The 17,387-nt window shown below is 49.4% G+C and overlaps 1 protein-coding gene across 1 annotated transcript in view; it reads right to left on the reverse strand.

The window, feature by feature from the left end:
• Positions 1-7,145: 7,145 nt before the first annotated feature.
• TASOR2 (transcription activation suppressor family member 2) overlaps positions 7,146-17,387 on the reverse strand; it is a 60,196-nt gene continuing 49,954 nt past the window's right edge. Inside the window, exons 16-20 of the mRNA XM_056846627.1 lie at positions 14,471-14,596; positions 12,737-12,890; positions 11,319-11,424; positions 8,930-9,111; positions 7,146-7,264 (exon numbers count right to left, since the gene is read on the reverse strand). Of these exons, the coding sequence (XP_056702605.1) occupies positions 7,146-7,264; positions 8,930-9,111; positions 11,319-11,424; positions 12,737-12,890; positions 14,471-14,596 (687 nt within the window). The remainder of the gene's footprint in view (positions 7,265-8,929; positions 9,112-11,318; positions 11,425-12,736; positions 12,891-14,470; positions 14,597-17,387) is intronic.

Raw genomic sequence — 17,387 nt, forward strand, 5'->3', positions numbered from 1 at the left:
CGGGGGGAGCTGAGGTCACGCTCCCCGATCTTGGTCGGCCAGCAGGGTGTGCACGCAGAGGAACTGAAGCGAACACCATACGAAATAAAATGTTGTAAGGCCAGCTTTTTGTAATCCTATCTCTGAGACTGAAAAAAAAAAAAAAAAAAAAGAATCCCGCACTGGCAAAAATAACGCTCTCCCCTTCCCTTTTGGATGTAATCACGTGTCAATTCTTCATAACGGGGCTGCCGTGTCAAAAATTGGCATATAACTGACACGCTTTGATTTAACTCTCCCTTAACTTCGGCTAAAGATCAGCAGTCGTTAAAACGTCTCTCGGCTGATCTCGAGTTGCGGACGACTCGGATGCCCGCGTCATATTTCGTTAATCCCCCCCCCGCGGTCGGTCTGTGCTTTCTGTCCCAAGTGGCGGGCGCCCCCCTGACCACGGGTGTCTTTGAACCCGTGTGCATCCTCCAACGAGGGGGGGGGGCCCTTCATCCCAAGCAGCCTTTCCCCATCTGGTCTTAACTTCATGGCAAGCTGTTATTACGGCCAAAGTCCACAGCAACTGTAGCCCCGCGGCAGGGTTTCCCCCTCAGCGCACCATCCCCTTTCCCTGTCCTCCACCCCCCCACACACACTAAAAGCTTCTCAGACTGTTTACATCTCTCGGGACACAGCCTCTCTTTGTGTTTTAAAACGCGATACTAATAAATTTGGTGCAAGAACAAAAATACTCCAGAGCAGGCCAACTGTGTATGTCTGTGTTTGCAAGTATTTTTTCTTTTTCCCTCCCCCCTGTACCATGCGTGGCTTCTCAGGTGGACCAAACTGCATTGCGGTATTGATTTGACGGAGCCGGGCGCTTCCGCCCAGGGAAGGCTCCAGATGACTTCTGTACTGCCAAGTAAAGCCAACTTTGTGGAAACGAGTTTCCGTGCTGTGGTCTGATTCACTCCAAATGCATCTGGAACGCTTGCGGTTCTTCCTTGGGGGACCTCAAAGGCAGAGCTGAGCTGGGGCTATGGTCAAGTTGTCCGTTGGTCAGTTGCTTATAGAATCATAAAGTTGGAAGGGACCACCAGGGGCATCTAGTCCAACCCCCTGCACAATGCAGGAAATTCACAACTACCCCCCCACACACACCCCCAGTGACCCCCACTACATGCCCAGAAGATGACCAAGATGCCCTCCCTCTCATCATCTGCCTAAGGTCATAGAATCAGCATTGCTGACAGATGGCCATCTAGCCTCTGCTTCAAAACCTCCAGGGAAGGTGCACTTACCACCTCCCGAGAAAGCCCGTTCCACTGAGGAACCACTCTGTTAGAAAATTCTTCTTAATGTCTAGGCAGAAACTCTTTTGATGAAACGGGATGAAATTAAATTTGATTTAATTTCAACCCGTTGGTTCTGGTCCGATTTTCTGGGGCAACAGAAAACAACTCGGCACCATCCTCTCTATGACAGCCCTTCAAGTACTTGAAGATGGGTATCATATCCCCTCTAAGTCTTCTCTCCAGGGTAAACATACCCAGTCCCTTCAACCTTTCCTCATAGGACTTGGTCTCCAGGTACCGCACCATCTTTGCTTGGACGGTCAAGACTGAGAGGGGCAGAGCTTTCCAAGTTTAGTGCTTCTGAAGCTGGGTTGTGCTCTTGGTTGGCCATCAGACTTCAGAGTGAACCTTCAAGCTGATACTGCAGTGTGCTGTACTTGAGGCTACCCTTGAAGAGTGTTCGGAAGCTGCGGCTAGTGCAGAACACTGTGGCTAGACTGCTGGGGGCGCCAGCTGTCAGGAGGATGTGACCCTGACACTACAGCAACTTCCCTGGCTTCCAGTCCACTCCCTAGCCCAATACAACGTGTTGATTTTGACCTTTACAGCCCTATACGGCTTGGGGCCGGGGTATCTGAAGGCCTGTCATCTCACACATGTTCCTGCCTGGCAGTTAAGATCACAGGGAGAGGCCCTCCTGACTGTCCCAACAATCAAAGACGCTCATTGGGTGGGTACATGAGACAGGGCCTTTTCGGTGGCAGCCCCATGATTATGGAACAACCTCCCCAGAGGGGGGTCACCAAGCCCCCTCGTGATCTTTAGGAGGCAATTGAAATGGTTTTATTTAGGACTGCATTTGATTATTGCGTGTGTGTGTTAAGTGCCGTCAAGTCGCTTCCGACTCATGGCGACCCTATGAAAGAAAGTCCTCCAAAATGTCCTATCTTTGACAGCCTTGCTCAGATCTTGCAAATTGAAGGCTGTGGCTTCCTTTATTGAGTCAATCAATCTCTTGTTGGGTCTTCCTCTTTTCCTGCTGCCCTCAACTTTTCCTAGCATGACTGTCTTTTCCAGTGACTCTTGTCATCTCATGACGTGACCAAAATACGACAGCCTCAGTTTAGTGATTTTAGGTTCTAGGGTCAGTTCAGGCTTGATTTGATATATAACCCACTGATTTGTTTTTTGGGCAGTCCATGGAATCCTGTCCTAAACTGTGCTTCCAAACATTAATTTTTCTTGATTTTAGCTTTACTGTAAGCCGCCTTGAACTCCATAGGGAACAGGCAGCAGGTGATGTGAAAGACCTTGACCTGAGACCCTGAAGAGCTGCCGCCGGTCTGAGTTGGCAATTCTCAGTTTGATGGACCAAGGGTCTGACTCAGTAGATCGCAGCTTCGCGCCCGTTTCTTTTGTCTCAAGGATTTCCCTGGGGTTAAAACATAGTAGATCCTCTTCCCAATGAAGCACTGGCAAAGGAAATGACATATACCAGCATGAAACTTTCCCGGCTCTACGTTCAAGCCATGGCAAGTGGAGCTGAGGCTCTTCCGAAAATCGTACCCACGACAATAAATATGCCTTATTTTCAAGCTAATGAGCAGTGGCCAGGTAGTTAGAACCCAGGTACTCGTATCTTTTCTGCTCCCCCCCCCCCCCAGCTTGGATTTAAGTTTGCCATGGGTGGTTTCAAAATCCAGAGGACTCGAACCAATGGGCTGCATCAACAAGTATAATGTCCAGATCACACGAAGTGCTGGTATTGCTTTACTCTGCTAGACCTCACCTAGAGTACTGTGTTCAGTTTTGGCCACCGCAATTTAAGAAGGATGTAGACAAGCAGAGGAGGGCAGCAAAGATGGTGAGGGGTCTGGAGACCAAGTCCTATGAGGAAAGGTTGAAGGAGCTGGGTATGTTTAGCCTGAACAGGAGAAGACTGAGGGGATATAACTGTCTTCAAGTACTTGAAGGGCTGCCATAGAGAGGAGGGTGCCGAGTTGTTTTCTGTTGCCCCAGAAGGTCGGAGCAGAACCAACGGGTTGAAATTAAAAGAGTTTCCGCCTAGACATTAGGAACCTCTCCTTCCCTGGAGGTTTTTAAGCGGATGCTAGATGGCCATCTGTCAGCAATGCTGATTCTATGACCTGAAGCAGATCATGAGAGGGAGGGCATCTTTGGTATCTTCTGGGCATGGATTAGGGGTCACTGGGGGTGTGGGGGGAGGAGGTTGTTGTGGGTTTCCTGCATTATGCAGGGGACTGGACTAGATGACCCTGGTGGTACCTTCCAACTTTATGATTCTATGACTTACTCTGTAAAACAGAAAAAGGATCCGCGGTCCAGTTTACACAGAAACAAAAGGGGATTTTACAAAGTCAGAATCTTTGCATTTATTAGACAGAACTGCACAAACCCTCGGCCAGGTTAACACTGGGTTGGTGGTGGAGTGTAGGCCCGAGGGCCTGGGTTTGTCCCCTGGCAGGGCTAGGTCAAAGATTTTTTTTGGGGGGGGGGGGAGTCCTGCCAGCCTGCCCAGTGGGTAGCCGCACATGCCAGCATCATACGTTCACCTGCAGGCTTCAGTTTGGGCAGCGTTCCAGACGACTAATGCTAAAGTTGGCAGGCAACGGTTCTCTGCGGGCTGGAGACGACTAGCCCAGGACAGGTTGGAGTTTGGTTCCGCCAAAGGCCTGTGGTGAAACGGAGAGATGGAGGCTGGTGCTTATGCTCCAGGGGGCCAAGCGTAGCTCATAGGCTGGATCCAGTCCTCAAGCTGTTAGGTTGCACCGTCGCCATGTGGAATGAACCGGGGGCCTGCTGGCATGTTGCTTGTCAGCCGTTTGCTTCCCCCCTGCTCTGCTTCCTTGTATCTTCTTTGTCAGTTTGCGTTGCTGTTGTTTTGGACCACCTCTACTTTGTTCTCATTTTGCTTGGTATGGAGAGAGAGGACAGGGACCTTTTCTCCCTCTCTCATAATACCAGAACGTGGGGTCATCTGAAGCTGGAGGGGGAGATATTCAAAACTGATAAAAGGAAGTCTTTCTTCACACAACACATAGTTAAATTGTGGAACTCCCTGCCCTGGGATGTAGTGATGGCTGCCAACTTGGAAGGCTTTAAAAGGGGAGTGGTCATGTTCATGGAAGAGAGGGCTATTCATAACTTCCGGTAAAAATGGATACTGGTCATGATGCATCCCTAATCTCTCCAGGATCAGAGGAGCATGCCAGTTATCTTAGGTGCTGTGGAACACAGGCAGGATAAATGCACCTGGTTAGCCACTGTGTTAAAAGTCTAGTGGACCTGATGGGCTTTGGTCTGATCCAGCAGGGCCTTTTGTCTGTACAGCTCTCCAGGGTCTCACATCACCTACTTTCCTGGTCCCTTTAATGAGATGCCAGGGATTGGACCTGGGATCTTCTGCATGCCAAGCAGATGCTCTGCCACTGAGCCACAGCCCCTCCCCATGCCCAGCCAATGAAATCTCCAATGGCCAAGAAGAGTTGGTTTTTATACCCTGCTTTTTTCTCTACTGTAAGGAGTCTCAAAGCGACTTACAATCGCCTTCACTTTCCCTCACACATACACAAAAGACAGCCTGTGAAGCAGGTGGGGCTGAGAGAGATCTGAGAGAACTGTGACTAGCCCAAAGTCCCCCAGCAGGCTGCATTTGGAGGAGTGGGGAATCAAACCCGGTTCACCGGATTAGCCTCTGCCGCTCATGTGTAGGAGTGGGGAATCAAACCTGGTTCTCCAGCTTAGAGTCCACTCCTCCAAACCATCACTCCTAACCACTACATGCTGGCTCTAAGGAAAGGAAACTGAGCCCTCAAAAGCATCTGGAGACCCAGCTATGGCCACCTGGCTGAAAAATCTGCCTAGGCCCCTCCTGGCTTCCTGAGAAGTGTGTGCTCTAACATAGTCTGGTGATTTTCCACTCAGCCATTCATTTCAGACGAAGCACCAAACTCGACTCCTAAGTGCAAAACCAGAGAGCCAAGAGAGTAGTGGGAGGAGCATAGTTAAATTGTGGAACTCCCTGCTGCAGGATGTGGTGATGGCTGCCAACTTGGAAGGCTTTAAGAGGGAAGTGGATATGTTCATGGAGGAGAGGGATTTGTACCTACTGGTCAAAATGGATACTAGTCATGATGCATCCCTATTCTCTCCAGGATCAGATGAGCATGCCCATTATCCTGCCTGTGTTCCACAGCACCTAATATAATAGGTGGAGAGAACGGGTATGCTGCTGCAGTCGTCTTGCTTGTGGGCTTCCTAGAGGCACCTGGCTGGCCACTGTGAGAACAGACTGTTGGACTTGAAGGGCCTTGGTCTGATCCACAGTGGCTTTTCTTATGTTCTTAACACAATGCTGCTGCAGTCACCCTGTTTTGTGAGCTTCATAGAGGTACCTGGTTGGCAACTGTGTCAACAGGCTGGTGGACTGGATGGGCCTAGGTCTGATCCAGCATGGCTTTCCTTATGTTCTCTCCAGTATCAGAGGAGCAGGCCTATTATATGAGGTGCTGTGGAACACAGGCAGGATGGTGCTGCTGCAGTCGTCTAGTTTGGGGGCTTCCTAGAGGCACCTGGTTGGCCACTGTGAACAGACTGCTGGACTTGATGGGCCTGGGTCTGATCCAGCAGGGTCTTTCTTATGTTGTTATGTCCACAGAAACCCGGTTGTCTCTGGCCCAGCAAACAGGTGGTTGCTTGGGTGGGGCAACTTCTGGATCAAGCAAGCCAACACCTTTTTCTGTCCTTTTATTTATAAAGGGTAGTTTATAAAACGGCCTCCCGAGCTACAGCCGAGGGGTCTCGATGAACCTTGCCTGTATTAATGTTACGCTCTATCCATAACCTTTATCACAATACCATAAATAGGGCACGGGGGACGACGGAGGCCTACTTACAAGGGGGAGGGGGGCAGGGAGTTCTACTCCTCTACAGTTAGTAACTTGTGAAGATGAACCGCGTTGGTTGCACAGTGACGACGTGCAATATTTTGCACTGATGTACAAAAACGAGAAGCAACCCGAGAGTCCTCGTTGTCCGATTCTTGCTGTCCATTTGGAAGAGCTCCTACACATGAGGAGAGGCTCCAGGGAACTGGGCCCATCCAGGACCGCTTCCGGCAGGAGTACGAGAGGCTGGGTTGAGTAGCGAGTGCTGAACCTTCAAGTAAACAGGTATGTATTCTTTTTCCTATGACAGGTTTTGTGTCGCTGCACCGACCGAGAGTTCAAAATGCCATCTGCCGACAACTGATACATAAAAATACATTTCTGCCAAAGATGCCACGTCGTGGTTAAAAAAGGAATCTTCTGTATGGACCTTAAATAAAACAGCTGTCGTTCTATTCACAGAGCGGGGAGGGCGAGGAGAGGGGAAAAGGAAAACTAGGCCCTGTGGCGCCTACGTGGGCAGTTTTTAGGTTGCGTGACCGAAAACAAACAAAAAATCCCAAATTAATTTCTTCGTAGATTTTAAGAAAGAAACAAGCTTTGTTCTGTATCCAGCCCCGGAAACGTCAAGGATTAGAAGAGGCGCCTCGTCTTGGTTATCTGAAACAAAAGAGAATATCTATCACTGACAGGACCACGAGAAGTTTTTGAAGGGATCTCAATGTCCATCTAAATACAGGTTCAAGTTTGCCGTTTCAGGACTTTGATTAAGCAGGAACCCTGCCTGCCCAGCCCTGAGCACCGTTGATGGTGCTGACAGGGATACAATGCACAATCCTGCCAGCTGCTGCCAGCGTGGTGTAGTGGTTAGGAGCGGTGGACTCTGATCTGGAGAACCGGGTTTGATTAGTGTTTGATCTCAGACTTTCCATTTCTCACTGTGTCTCTCTCCTCCCCCCGGCTGTGATTTCCCTTACCAATAATTGCTTCTATACGACGTCGCCAAGTCTTGTGCTGTTGCAACGAAAGTATTTACATCGAGCACCAAGATCCCTTTGCTCTCCAAGGCCTCTCGGCTGGTGCCGGGTTTTTCTGCATGGAGGAAAAAAAGAGGAAGGGGGGCAGCGTTACTGAGCCCTCTGTACGTTCTCAGGTGGGCAACGGTTGCCATCGGGCAACAGGCTGAACCCTAGGCAGTTATGCACATTAGAATCATAGAAGCATAGAGTTGGAAGTGTCCATAGAGGCCATCTAGTCCAACCCCCTGCTCAATGCAGGATCAGCCTAGAGCATCCCTGACAAGTGCTTGTCCAGCCTCTGCTTAAAGACCACTAGTGAGGGGGAGCTCACCACCTCTCTAGGGAGCCGATTCCACTGTCATAGAATCATAGAGTTGGAAGGGACCACCAGGGGCATCTAGTCCAACCCCCTGCCCAATGCAGGAAATTCACAACTACCACCCCCTCCCCACCCAAACACACCCAGTGACCCCTACTCCGTGCCCAGAAGACAGCCAAGATGCCCTCCCTCTCATGATCTGCCGAAGGTCACAGAATCAGCATTGCTGACAGATGGCCATCTAGCCTCTGCTTAAAAACCTCCAAGGAAGGAGAGCTTACCACCTCCCGAGGAAGCCTGTTCCACTGAGGAACCGCTCAGACTGTCAGAAAATTCTTCCTAATGTCTAGACAGAAACTCTTTTGATTTAATTTCAGCCCGTTGGTTTTGATCCAACCTTCTGGGGCAACAGAAAACAACTCGGCACCCTCCTCTCTACGACAGCCTTTCAAGTACTTGAAGATGGTTATCATATCCCCTCTTAGTCTTCTCCTCTTCAGACTAAACATACCCAGCTCCTTCCACCTTTCCTTATAGGACTTGGTATCCAGACCCCTCTCCATCTTCGTTGCCCCCCTCTGGACACATTCCAGCTTGTCTACATCCTTAAATTGCGGTGCCCAAAACTGAGCACAGTACTCTAGGTGCACAACTCTTACTGTAAATTCCCCCCCCCCCCTAATAGCCAGGTGGTACCTCTCCGCCCACAATTTAAACCCATTATTGCGAGTCCTGGCCTCTGCTGCCAACAGGAACAGCTCCCTGACTTCCTCTAAGTGACAGCCCTCCAAATACTTAAAGAGAGCAATCTGCATGGGGGCTTATTTTTGAGTTTTGAGAAATGTGCATCTAGAGAGTGGCAAATCCCAGGCAAAATCTCCCATGCATAAATGGGTGAGCAGTCATTCATGAAAGAAGTGTACTGTGATTCATGAAATTCATACCCTACCATAAATTTTGTTAAGAGCAAGGGTCCAGTAGCACCTTAAAGACTACCAAAATTTCTGGCAGGTTAGGAGCTTTCATGAGTCACAGCTCACTATCTGAAGAAGAGAGCTGTGACTCACGAAAGCTCATACCCTGCCAGAAATTTTGGTAGTCTTTAAGGTGCTACTGGACTCTTGGTCTTTTCTACTGCTACAGACAGGTTAACACGGCAACCCATCATGAATCTGTCAGTGACGATCCTCTGTTGCTCTTGGCAGCTCCTCTTCCCTCTGGATAGCGTCATAAGCTCAGTGTACTAAGAAGCGACTGAGGGGTGCTGCTTTCTGAAAGCCTCCCCCCTTACGAGCGGCCTGCCCGTCATAGCAACCCCATCACGACCTCACAGATTCCTCTCCGTGCCCCTCCTGCAACGGGCAGGCTTGCACACAATCCAAGCTGGGAAAGCGTGTCGAGAAAAAGCCGCTTCCTCACCCGTCAGAAAGACGGCCAGCCGGGCACTGATGTGCTGCACCTGCAGGTTCAGTAAGCAATTCAGGTACTCGGGCCTCGTGGAAGAGCGGGAGTCGCAACGGTGGTAGTGGAGGACTTCGGTGAAATTCGCCCCTTGGCAGGATCGCAGGATCGCGTCCTTGGAGTGAGCCGCGGAGTCCACCCTGTGGGGAGACAGCAAGTCGGGAGGTCAGCCCTGGAAAGTGCCACCCACAAACATGCCCCCACCAGTGAGTTTTCCAAAATAGGGCTGTGACAGATGCAGGGTTAACTTAGGAACAGTCAGCCAATGCCAGCAGTCAGTGGGCAGAATCTGGAGAGCTGACTCTAAGAACCCATTTGTACATATACTACCTGGTGTGAATAAACCAAACCTGAGTGGTGACAAGGGGAAGATTGGGGTAGAGAGAGAGAAAACCCTTTCTTCAGTCACTTAGTGGGAGATGGCTCCTGAAATGGGGAGACTCCTGACTCAGGGTCTTGGGGGAGAAAGATTTGCTTTCCACAAGAGGTGGGTAAATCTAAGGAGTGGGAAAGGTTGCGGATGAACCTCCACTCCCTGGTATTCTGTATGTTAGGATAGACTGAGGAGTCCACACTGAGTGTATTAAGTATATGAATATATTGAATAATGTCTGAGTATTTTTTCTGAGTAACCTGAAGAACTAAGAAACGGTGCCTCTAACCATCTAAGATTTTTAACTGCTTGTAACCATCTAAGCTTTGTGCCTCTCTTGAAAAAAAAACCCCATCAATCTAACAACCTTTTTCTGTAAATAATAAACTTCTAATTATATTCATACTTTTAAAATCAGCTTCAGCCTCTATTTCACCTGGGGGGAGGAAAGGGGAGCTTTCTCCTCACACAAACAAGGGTGACCAACTGTGGGGTTTAAAGAATATTAAAACCTCCTCTCAGCTACTGGTAAAACAGGGAAAATTTGCGAGGATTCCAAGGGGGAAGAAAAAGAAGCACCGCACCTAACCAGGGCCTCGACAACTACTTTAGGCATGCACAGGCCAGAGTTTGAGAGAGAGAAGACAGCTGAGAAACTTAGAGCTGGAAGGGACTTCATGGGTCATCTTATCCAATGCCCTGCACAATGCGGGGAATTCACACCTTCCCCCCACCCCATTCCTCCAGTGACCCCTGCTCTATGTCCAGAGGAAGCCAAAAAACTCTCCAGGATCCCTGGCCAATCTGGCCTGGAGGAAAATGGCTTCTTGACCCCAAAGTGGCAATCGGCACTACCCTGGGCATGCAAGAAAGGGCCCGAGAGCCAAACACTGGCGCAACCGTTCCTGCCCTCCCTCTCATGATCTGTCTAAGTTCACAGCATCAGCCTTGCTGTAAGATGGCCATCAAGCCTCTGCTTAAAAATCTCCAGAGAAGGAGAGTTGGTTGTTATACTCCGCTTTTCTCTATTTTTAAGAAGTCTCAAAGTGGCTTACAATCACCTCCCCACCCCTACAACAGACACCTTGTGAGGTAGGTGGGGCTGAGAGAGTTCAGAGAGAACAGTGACTGGCCCATGGTCACCCAGCAGGTTGTATGTGGAGGAGTGGTGGAACCAACCTGGTCCTCCGGATTACAGTCCACCGTTTATGTGGCGGAACGGGGAATTAAACCCGGTTCACCGGATTAGTCCGCTGCTCTTAACCTCTACACCATGCACCCTGCTCCCCTGAGGAACTGCTCTGTCATGAAGTTCTTCCAAATGCTTACTGAAATCAGGTTAAACTATGTCTACTGTATCCTCTGATTCAATGAGGTAGTAACTCCCTCAAAAAAGGAGACAAGGTTAGTCTGACATGCCTTTGAGGGGGAGTGGACATGTTCATGGAGGAGAGGGCTATCCATGGCTACTAGTCAAAATGGATGCTAGTCATGATGTGTACCTATGCTCTCCAGGATCAGAGGAGCATGACTATTATATTGGGTGCTGTGGAACACAGGCAGGGTAATGCTGCTGCAGTCGCCTTGTTTGGGGGCTTCCTGGAGGCCCCTGGTTGGCCACTGTGTGAACAGACTGCTGGATTTGATGGGCCTGGGTCTGATCGAGCAGGGCTTTTCTTATGTTCTTATGACTAGTTCTTGAGAAACCCGTGCTGGCTCTTACTAATTGCAGCCACCCTTTCTAAAGGCTCCAGGACTGTTAGATTATTGGTTCTAAAACCTTTCTAGGTACAGACCCCAATAGACCCCCAGGCAGTTTCGTTTCTGGAGCCACAGGGAAGAAGGAGAGAGCGGAGCCGAAATCACGGCCAGGGCTGGTTTCTTTCTACGGAGACGGCCCTGGAGCCGACAGCTACAAAAGAACGTCCTAGGCGACCCCCCTGGGACAGGCGGCTGAGAGCCAGAAGTCCTTACCTTGCGTTTTCTCTCAGTTTCTTCGTCTCTTTGTAGTGAAGGAGCCACCTCCACTTCCAGTGGCCGTTGAGCTGCTCCAGAGTTTTGATCACTTCCTTCAGCTCACCTGCGGAAAGAGCATTGGCTGGGTTGGCCCGAGAGAATGGGCTGGATGGGGGCCTTGGGATCTCCTGGGCTCACCCCAACCTGGCCCCAGTGCGAGCTGCAGAGCTCTGGGTACGAATACCACGTGACTGACTTAGGGCTCAAGGCACTACCTACATTATTATGGTCAACCTCACAACACCCCTGCGATGTAGACCAGCTATTACTCTGTTGTGCAGAAGGGGCAGTGTGCATGTGCAGAGGCTAAGACAGCCTTGCTCGCTTAAGGTTAAAAACCACTGACGAGTCCAAAGATGTGGGACATAGTTAAACTGTGGAACTCCCTGCCCCAGGATGTGGTGATGGCTGCCAATTTGGAAGGCTTGAAGAGAGGACATATTCATGGAGGAGAGGGATAAACATGGCTACTAGTCAAAATGGATGCTAGTCATGATGTATCCCTATTCTCTCCAGGATCAGAGGAGCATGCCTATTCTATTGGGTGCCGCGGAACACAGGCAGGATGGTGCTGCTGCAGCCGTCTTGTTTGGGGGCTTCCTAGAGGCGCCTGGTTGGCCACAGTGTGAACAGACTACTGGACTCGATAGGCCTTGGTCTGATCCAGGAGGGCCTTTCTTATGTTCTTAACACCTATCCTTAAAAGGCGAAAGTGGAAAGGGTCAGTTTGGCATTGGATATAGGGAGAAACTGAACTTTTCACAAAAGAAGAAGAAGAGTTGGCTTTTATATGCCGACTTTCTCTACCAAGGAAGAATCAAACCGGCTTACAATCTCCTTCCCTTCCCCTCCCCACAACAGACACCTTGTGAGGTAGGTGGGGCTGAGAGCATGTGACTAGCCCAAGGTTACCCAGCTGGCTTCGTGTGTAGGAGTGGGCAAACAAATCCAGTTCACCAGATCAGCCTCCGCCGCTCCTGTGTAGGAGTGGGGAATCAAACCCGGTTCTCCAGATCAGAGTCTACCACTCCAAACCACCGCTCTTAACCATGACACCACGCTAGCTCTCCGTCTCATCATTTGGCGCAGCCGAAGGTGCAGAGGGACACATACGCATCCTGCCAAGACTCTGCCCTGGAGGAGGCTTCAAACGTGAGATGGCTTTTAAATAATAAGGCTGAACAGACACACACACCCCGGACAGGTTGGTTTTCTCTGCACAGAAAAGGCCTGTTTTCACATGGGGGAAGTGTTTGATCATGCAACTCCCCCCCATTCCCGGCATTCAAAAGTGATAACACCAACCAAATGGGCTGTGATTTTTCTGGGCCATGCATGCCGGCATGAATGCAGAGAAGCGGCAACGTCTCTCTCACCCGTGGTCATGGTCTCCAGCACTTGGTCATCAGATACCACGAAGCCCCCGCTGTGGAAGAGTTCCTGGTAGGTGTGATCCAGGATATCCTCGGGGCTGTCCACGCCGGCAAACGTCACATTGGGAAAGCGCTTCAGGCGCAGCAAGGAAGGAATCTGCTCAAGACAGAAACAGTTCTCGAGTGGAACACCCATCTGGTTCTCACATGCAGGGGCGGGCTGCACAGGTTTCGGGATTCCCACCTAGTCCGCCAGTTTCCAGCCTCAGCATGACGGACACCTCTGGGGAGTTGGCCCTTTCCCCTCAGATTCAGATTTACTAATACAGCAAAGCCATTAATATATTCATATCAATTACAAGATAGAATTAAAAGATACAATAACTAAAACTATGGGACATATAATTCTTAAATAAATTGAACAAATTACTATTAGCTAAAAACCTCAGATTAATATAACATTTTCCATTTTAGGTTAGACTGCTAAGCCCCCGCTTTGACGGATCTTGTATATTGCAGCACAGAATTTAGCTACTTGTTTCATCGTCTGGGCTGACCCTCCCCATAGGGGAGTCCTCAGCCTCCCTTCCTCAGAGCTGTCCTTTGTTAGATTAAGGAGAGGGGAAATTAGTTTAAATCTTGCTTCCTCATAAAAAGAGCATCTGAAGAAAATATGTGCGATAGACTTGACTTCACCCGACTTACAGTGACACCCCCATTCTGATCTCAGCCCTTTCCCCTCACTGCTCGTTCCCAGCAGCTGGTAGTCAGGTATACTGCCTCTGTCCATAAAGGTTCCAGAGGTACTAAGGCTAATAATAGACTGATTTATCTGCATGGGTTTGCATAGAATTGTACCTGGCAACTGGAGGAGGGTTGTGGAGGGAGCTGAATCCCTGGAGAAGAATTAATAAGAAAAATAAGGTCTTGTCTGCTTACCGGAATTTCTCACCATAGAGTTCCTGGCAAGCCCCAGTGCTACCCAAAAGCGACAAGGGTAGCTCTAGCAATCGCCATGTAAGATGACCATAGACTTTCTGGCTATTGCTAGAGCCACCCGAATCACTTCCAGGTGGCTCTAAGAATCATCAGGAGCTCTATGGTCAGAATTTCCCATAAGGCCTTATTTTTCTTTTTAATTTTTCTCCCCAAGACATTTGCCCTTTCCGCCTTGGGAGACAAGTTTTCACTCGTCAATCAGCTGAGCATCAGCAGGCAAGAAGAAGAAGAGTTGGTTTTTATATGTAGACTTTCTCTACCACTTAAGGAAGAATCAAACCAGCTTACAATCACCTTCCCCTCCCCGCAACAGACATCCTATGAGGGAGGTGGAGCTGAGAGAGCTCTAAGAGAGCTGTGACTAGCCTAAGGTCAACCAGCTGGCTTCATGTGGAGGAGCGGGGAAACCAACCAGGTTCTCCAGATTAGCCTCCGCCGCTCATGTGGAGGAGTGGGGAATCAAACCCGGTTCTCCAGTTTAGAGTCTACCGCTCCAAACCACCATTCTTAACCACTACACCACGCTGGCAATCACCACAATTACCTGGAGGTCTCCTGCCCTAAGCGGGCAAATGAGAACCCCACTCTTCACAGAGCCAGCAGAGCGAGGGGCCGTTAGCGGACAATCTATCAGGGAGAGGCGAGTTTAGGGGCATTCGGGAGAAGAAACTCCCTGGGGTTTTCCTATCGGAAACCCGTTTTCTTCTTCAACGCGAGGAAGGGAAATCGGGCACTTACTTTGTGCACGTGCAGAAAGATGTCCTCGTTTCTGATTATCACCACCAGTCTGTCCATCTCTGGATGGCTGGCCTTGCAGAAATGCTGGGGCTCAGCTTCTGAATGACCCCCTTTTTTCAGCAGGTTCTGAAACGTCGTCAACAAAATAAAACCCACCATTAAAAAAAAAGTCATTACCACCAGCTTTACTTACCAATAGATTTGCAAACCGATAAGAGAGCAGGTATTATGTCTCCTAGCAGCAACTGAAATCCACGAATTGAGACAAGGTTCCGGCTCACAAGCCGGGCATTTGTTTTGCACACAAAACATCCCAGGTGCGACCCCTGCATCGCCACTTAATTGCTTGAGACCCAGTACAACCCCTGCCAGTCGGAGGACATGCCGACCCAGATATATCCCCCTTTGTCAGCAGGTTTAAGGATTCCCCTTATCCGTTTCTACAAAATATTTATGCAACTACGTGGTGTTTAGACCTTCATCGGACACCTTGGACTATTGCCTAGTTTAAATTGCTGATTGTACTTGGTATTCTTTAATTTGGGGTTTCATTTATTCTAAGTAATTGGTGGTAATTGCACAGTGGTGTGGTTTTTCTACGTTTGTATGGTTATTGTTCATCAACCAAAAGGGAGACTGCAGCCAAGAAATCAGAAGGAGATTGAGATTGGGAAGGGCAGCCATGAAAGCATTAGAAATGATTCTGAAGTGTGAGGAGGTGTCACTGGCCACCAAGATCCAGTTAATTCATGCCATTATATTGGCTATTTTACTATGTATGGGTATGAAAGCTGGACAATGAAGAAAGCTGACAGGAAGAAAGTAGATTCCTTTGAAATGTGGTGTTGGAGGAGAGGGTTACAGATACCATGAACGGCCAAAAAAACAAATCAGTGGGTTATAGATCAAATCAAGCCTGATCTGACCCTAGAAGCTAAAATGATTAAACTGAGGCTGTTGTACTTTGGTCACATTAGGAGAAGACCAGAGTCACTGGAAAAGACAGTCATGCTAGGAAAGGGCATCAGGAAAAGAGGAAGACCCAACAAGAGATGGATTGACTCCATAAAGGAAGCCACGGCCCTCAGTTTGCAAGACCTGAGCGAGGCTGTCAAAGATAGGACATTTTGGAGGACTTTGATTCATAGGGTTGCTATGAGTTGGAAGCGACTTGACGGCACTTAACACACACATGGTTATTGTGGTATTTTGTGTCACACATATCTCTGCCTATGAAGTGGAATCAGTCACTTATGTAATTATATAAACTCGTGATACTTTCTGTACCTCATTGTTATCTTGGCTTCAGTGCTGGGTTGGGTTGTTAGACCCAGACATATCGACAGGCTGCCTCAGTACCAGCCACCTTTGTTCATCAGATATACGGTTAGTGGGATGGCTCCTACAAAGATTGGTGGTGGTGGTGGAAAGCGACGTCAAGTCACAGCTGACTCATGGCGACCCCGTATGGTTTTCAAGGCAAGAGACATTCAGAGGTGGTTTGCCCTTGCTGGCCTCTGCGTGGGCTGAGAGAGTTCAGAGAGAACTGTGCCTGGCCCCCAAGGTCACCCAGCAGGCTTCCTGTGGAGGGGTGGGGAAATCGAACCTGGTTCTCCATATTTGAGTCCGCCGCTCTCCACCACTACACCGCGCTGGTTGTTACACAGGAAAACACTATCAATTCAGGGCTCTCCCCTTCGGCCTGGGTTTTGCCCCTCGCGTCTTCACCAAAATCCTGGTGGCGTTGCTTCGGCAGGAGGGGATTACCATATTCCCCTACCTGGACGACATTTTGATATGCTCCAAGTCCAGGGAGGAGGCCCTAGCACACACGGACAGGGTAGTTCAAACTCTTACCAAACACGGTTTCTTAGTGAACCTTCAGAAGAATCACCTGGTTCCAACCCAGAGGTTGGAACATCTGGGGGTGATTCTGGACACACACAAGAATCTTGTCTTTCTACCTCAGGACAAGATTGCCAAAATCCCAAGCATGGTACAATCCACAATCAGATCCAGCCATGGCAGGATCATGTACTTAGCCAAACTGATGGGAAAGATGGTGGCTTGCCTTAGCTCAGTACCATGGGCCAGATGGCACTCGAGATCTCTCCAGAGACTCCTTCAGCCTCATCAAAACCTCATCACACAAAGCAGGGACAAATCCATCCCACTTTCACTGGATTTTCGTCAATCACTCCTTTGGTGGTGCAAATCCAGCAACCTCAACAAAGGATTACACCTTGTCATAGAGGATCAAATCCAGGTCTACACGGACGTGAATTTAGATGGTTGGGGGGGGGGCACATGTCAGACTCATATAGCTCAGGGCCAATGGTCAGTAAGAGAAAGAAGGTTACATATAAACGTCCTGGAGTTAAGGGCCATTCGGCTGGCTCTACAACAGTTCCAGTCCATACTGGTTCGCACGGACAACGTCTCCGCCAAAGCTTATATCAACAAGCAGGAGGGGTCGAGGTCCTCCAGACTCCAGCAGGAGGTGGAGCTCATAATGTCATGGGCGGAGGTGAACTTACTATCTCTGGCAGCAGAGCATGTCAGGGGCATTCTCAACTTACAGGCCGACTGGTTGAGTCGGCGGATCATAGACGAAGGGGAATGGTCTCTAAACAGGTCAGTTTCCAACCAGATAGTGGAAAGATTTGGCCAACCCAAGGTGGATCTGTTTGCCTCAGCGGACAATCACCTACTTCCACAATTTCTAATGTTATACTTTCATCCGGAGGCGGAGGACATGGATGCCCTCTTGTCACCGTGGCCGAAGGAGATGCTCTTTGCCTTTCCTCCCATCCCAATTTTGCCAAGGGTCATAAGAAAGATCAGGAAGGAAGGAGCAAATGTCATTCTCATTGCTCCGATGTGGCCGAGGAGACCTTGGTTCCCCAGCCTAAAGCGA

Source organism: Euleptes europaea, chromosome 3 (genome assembly GCF_029931775.1).
Source record: "Euleptes europaea isolate rEulEur1 chromosome 3, rEulEur1.hap1, whole genome shotgun sequence".
NCBI classification, from domain to species: domain Eukaryota; kingdom Metazoa; phylum Chordata; class Lepidosauria; order Squamata; family Sphaerodactylidae; genus Euleptes; species Euleptes europaea.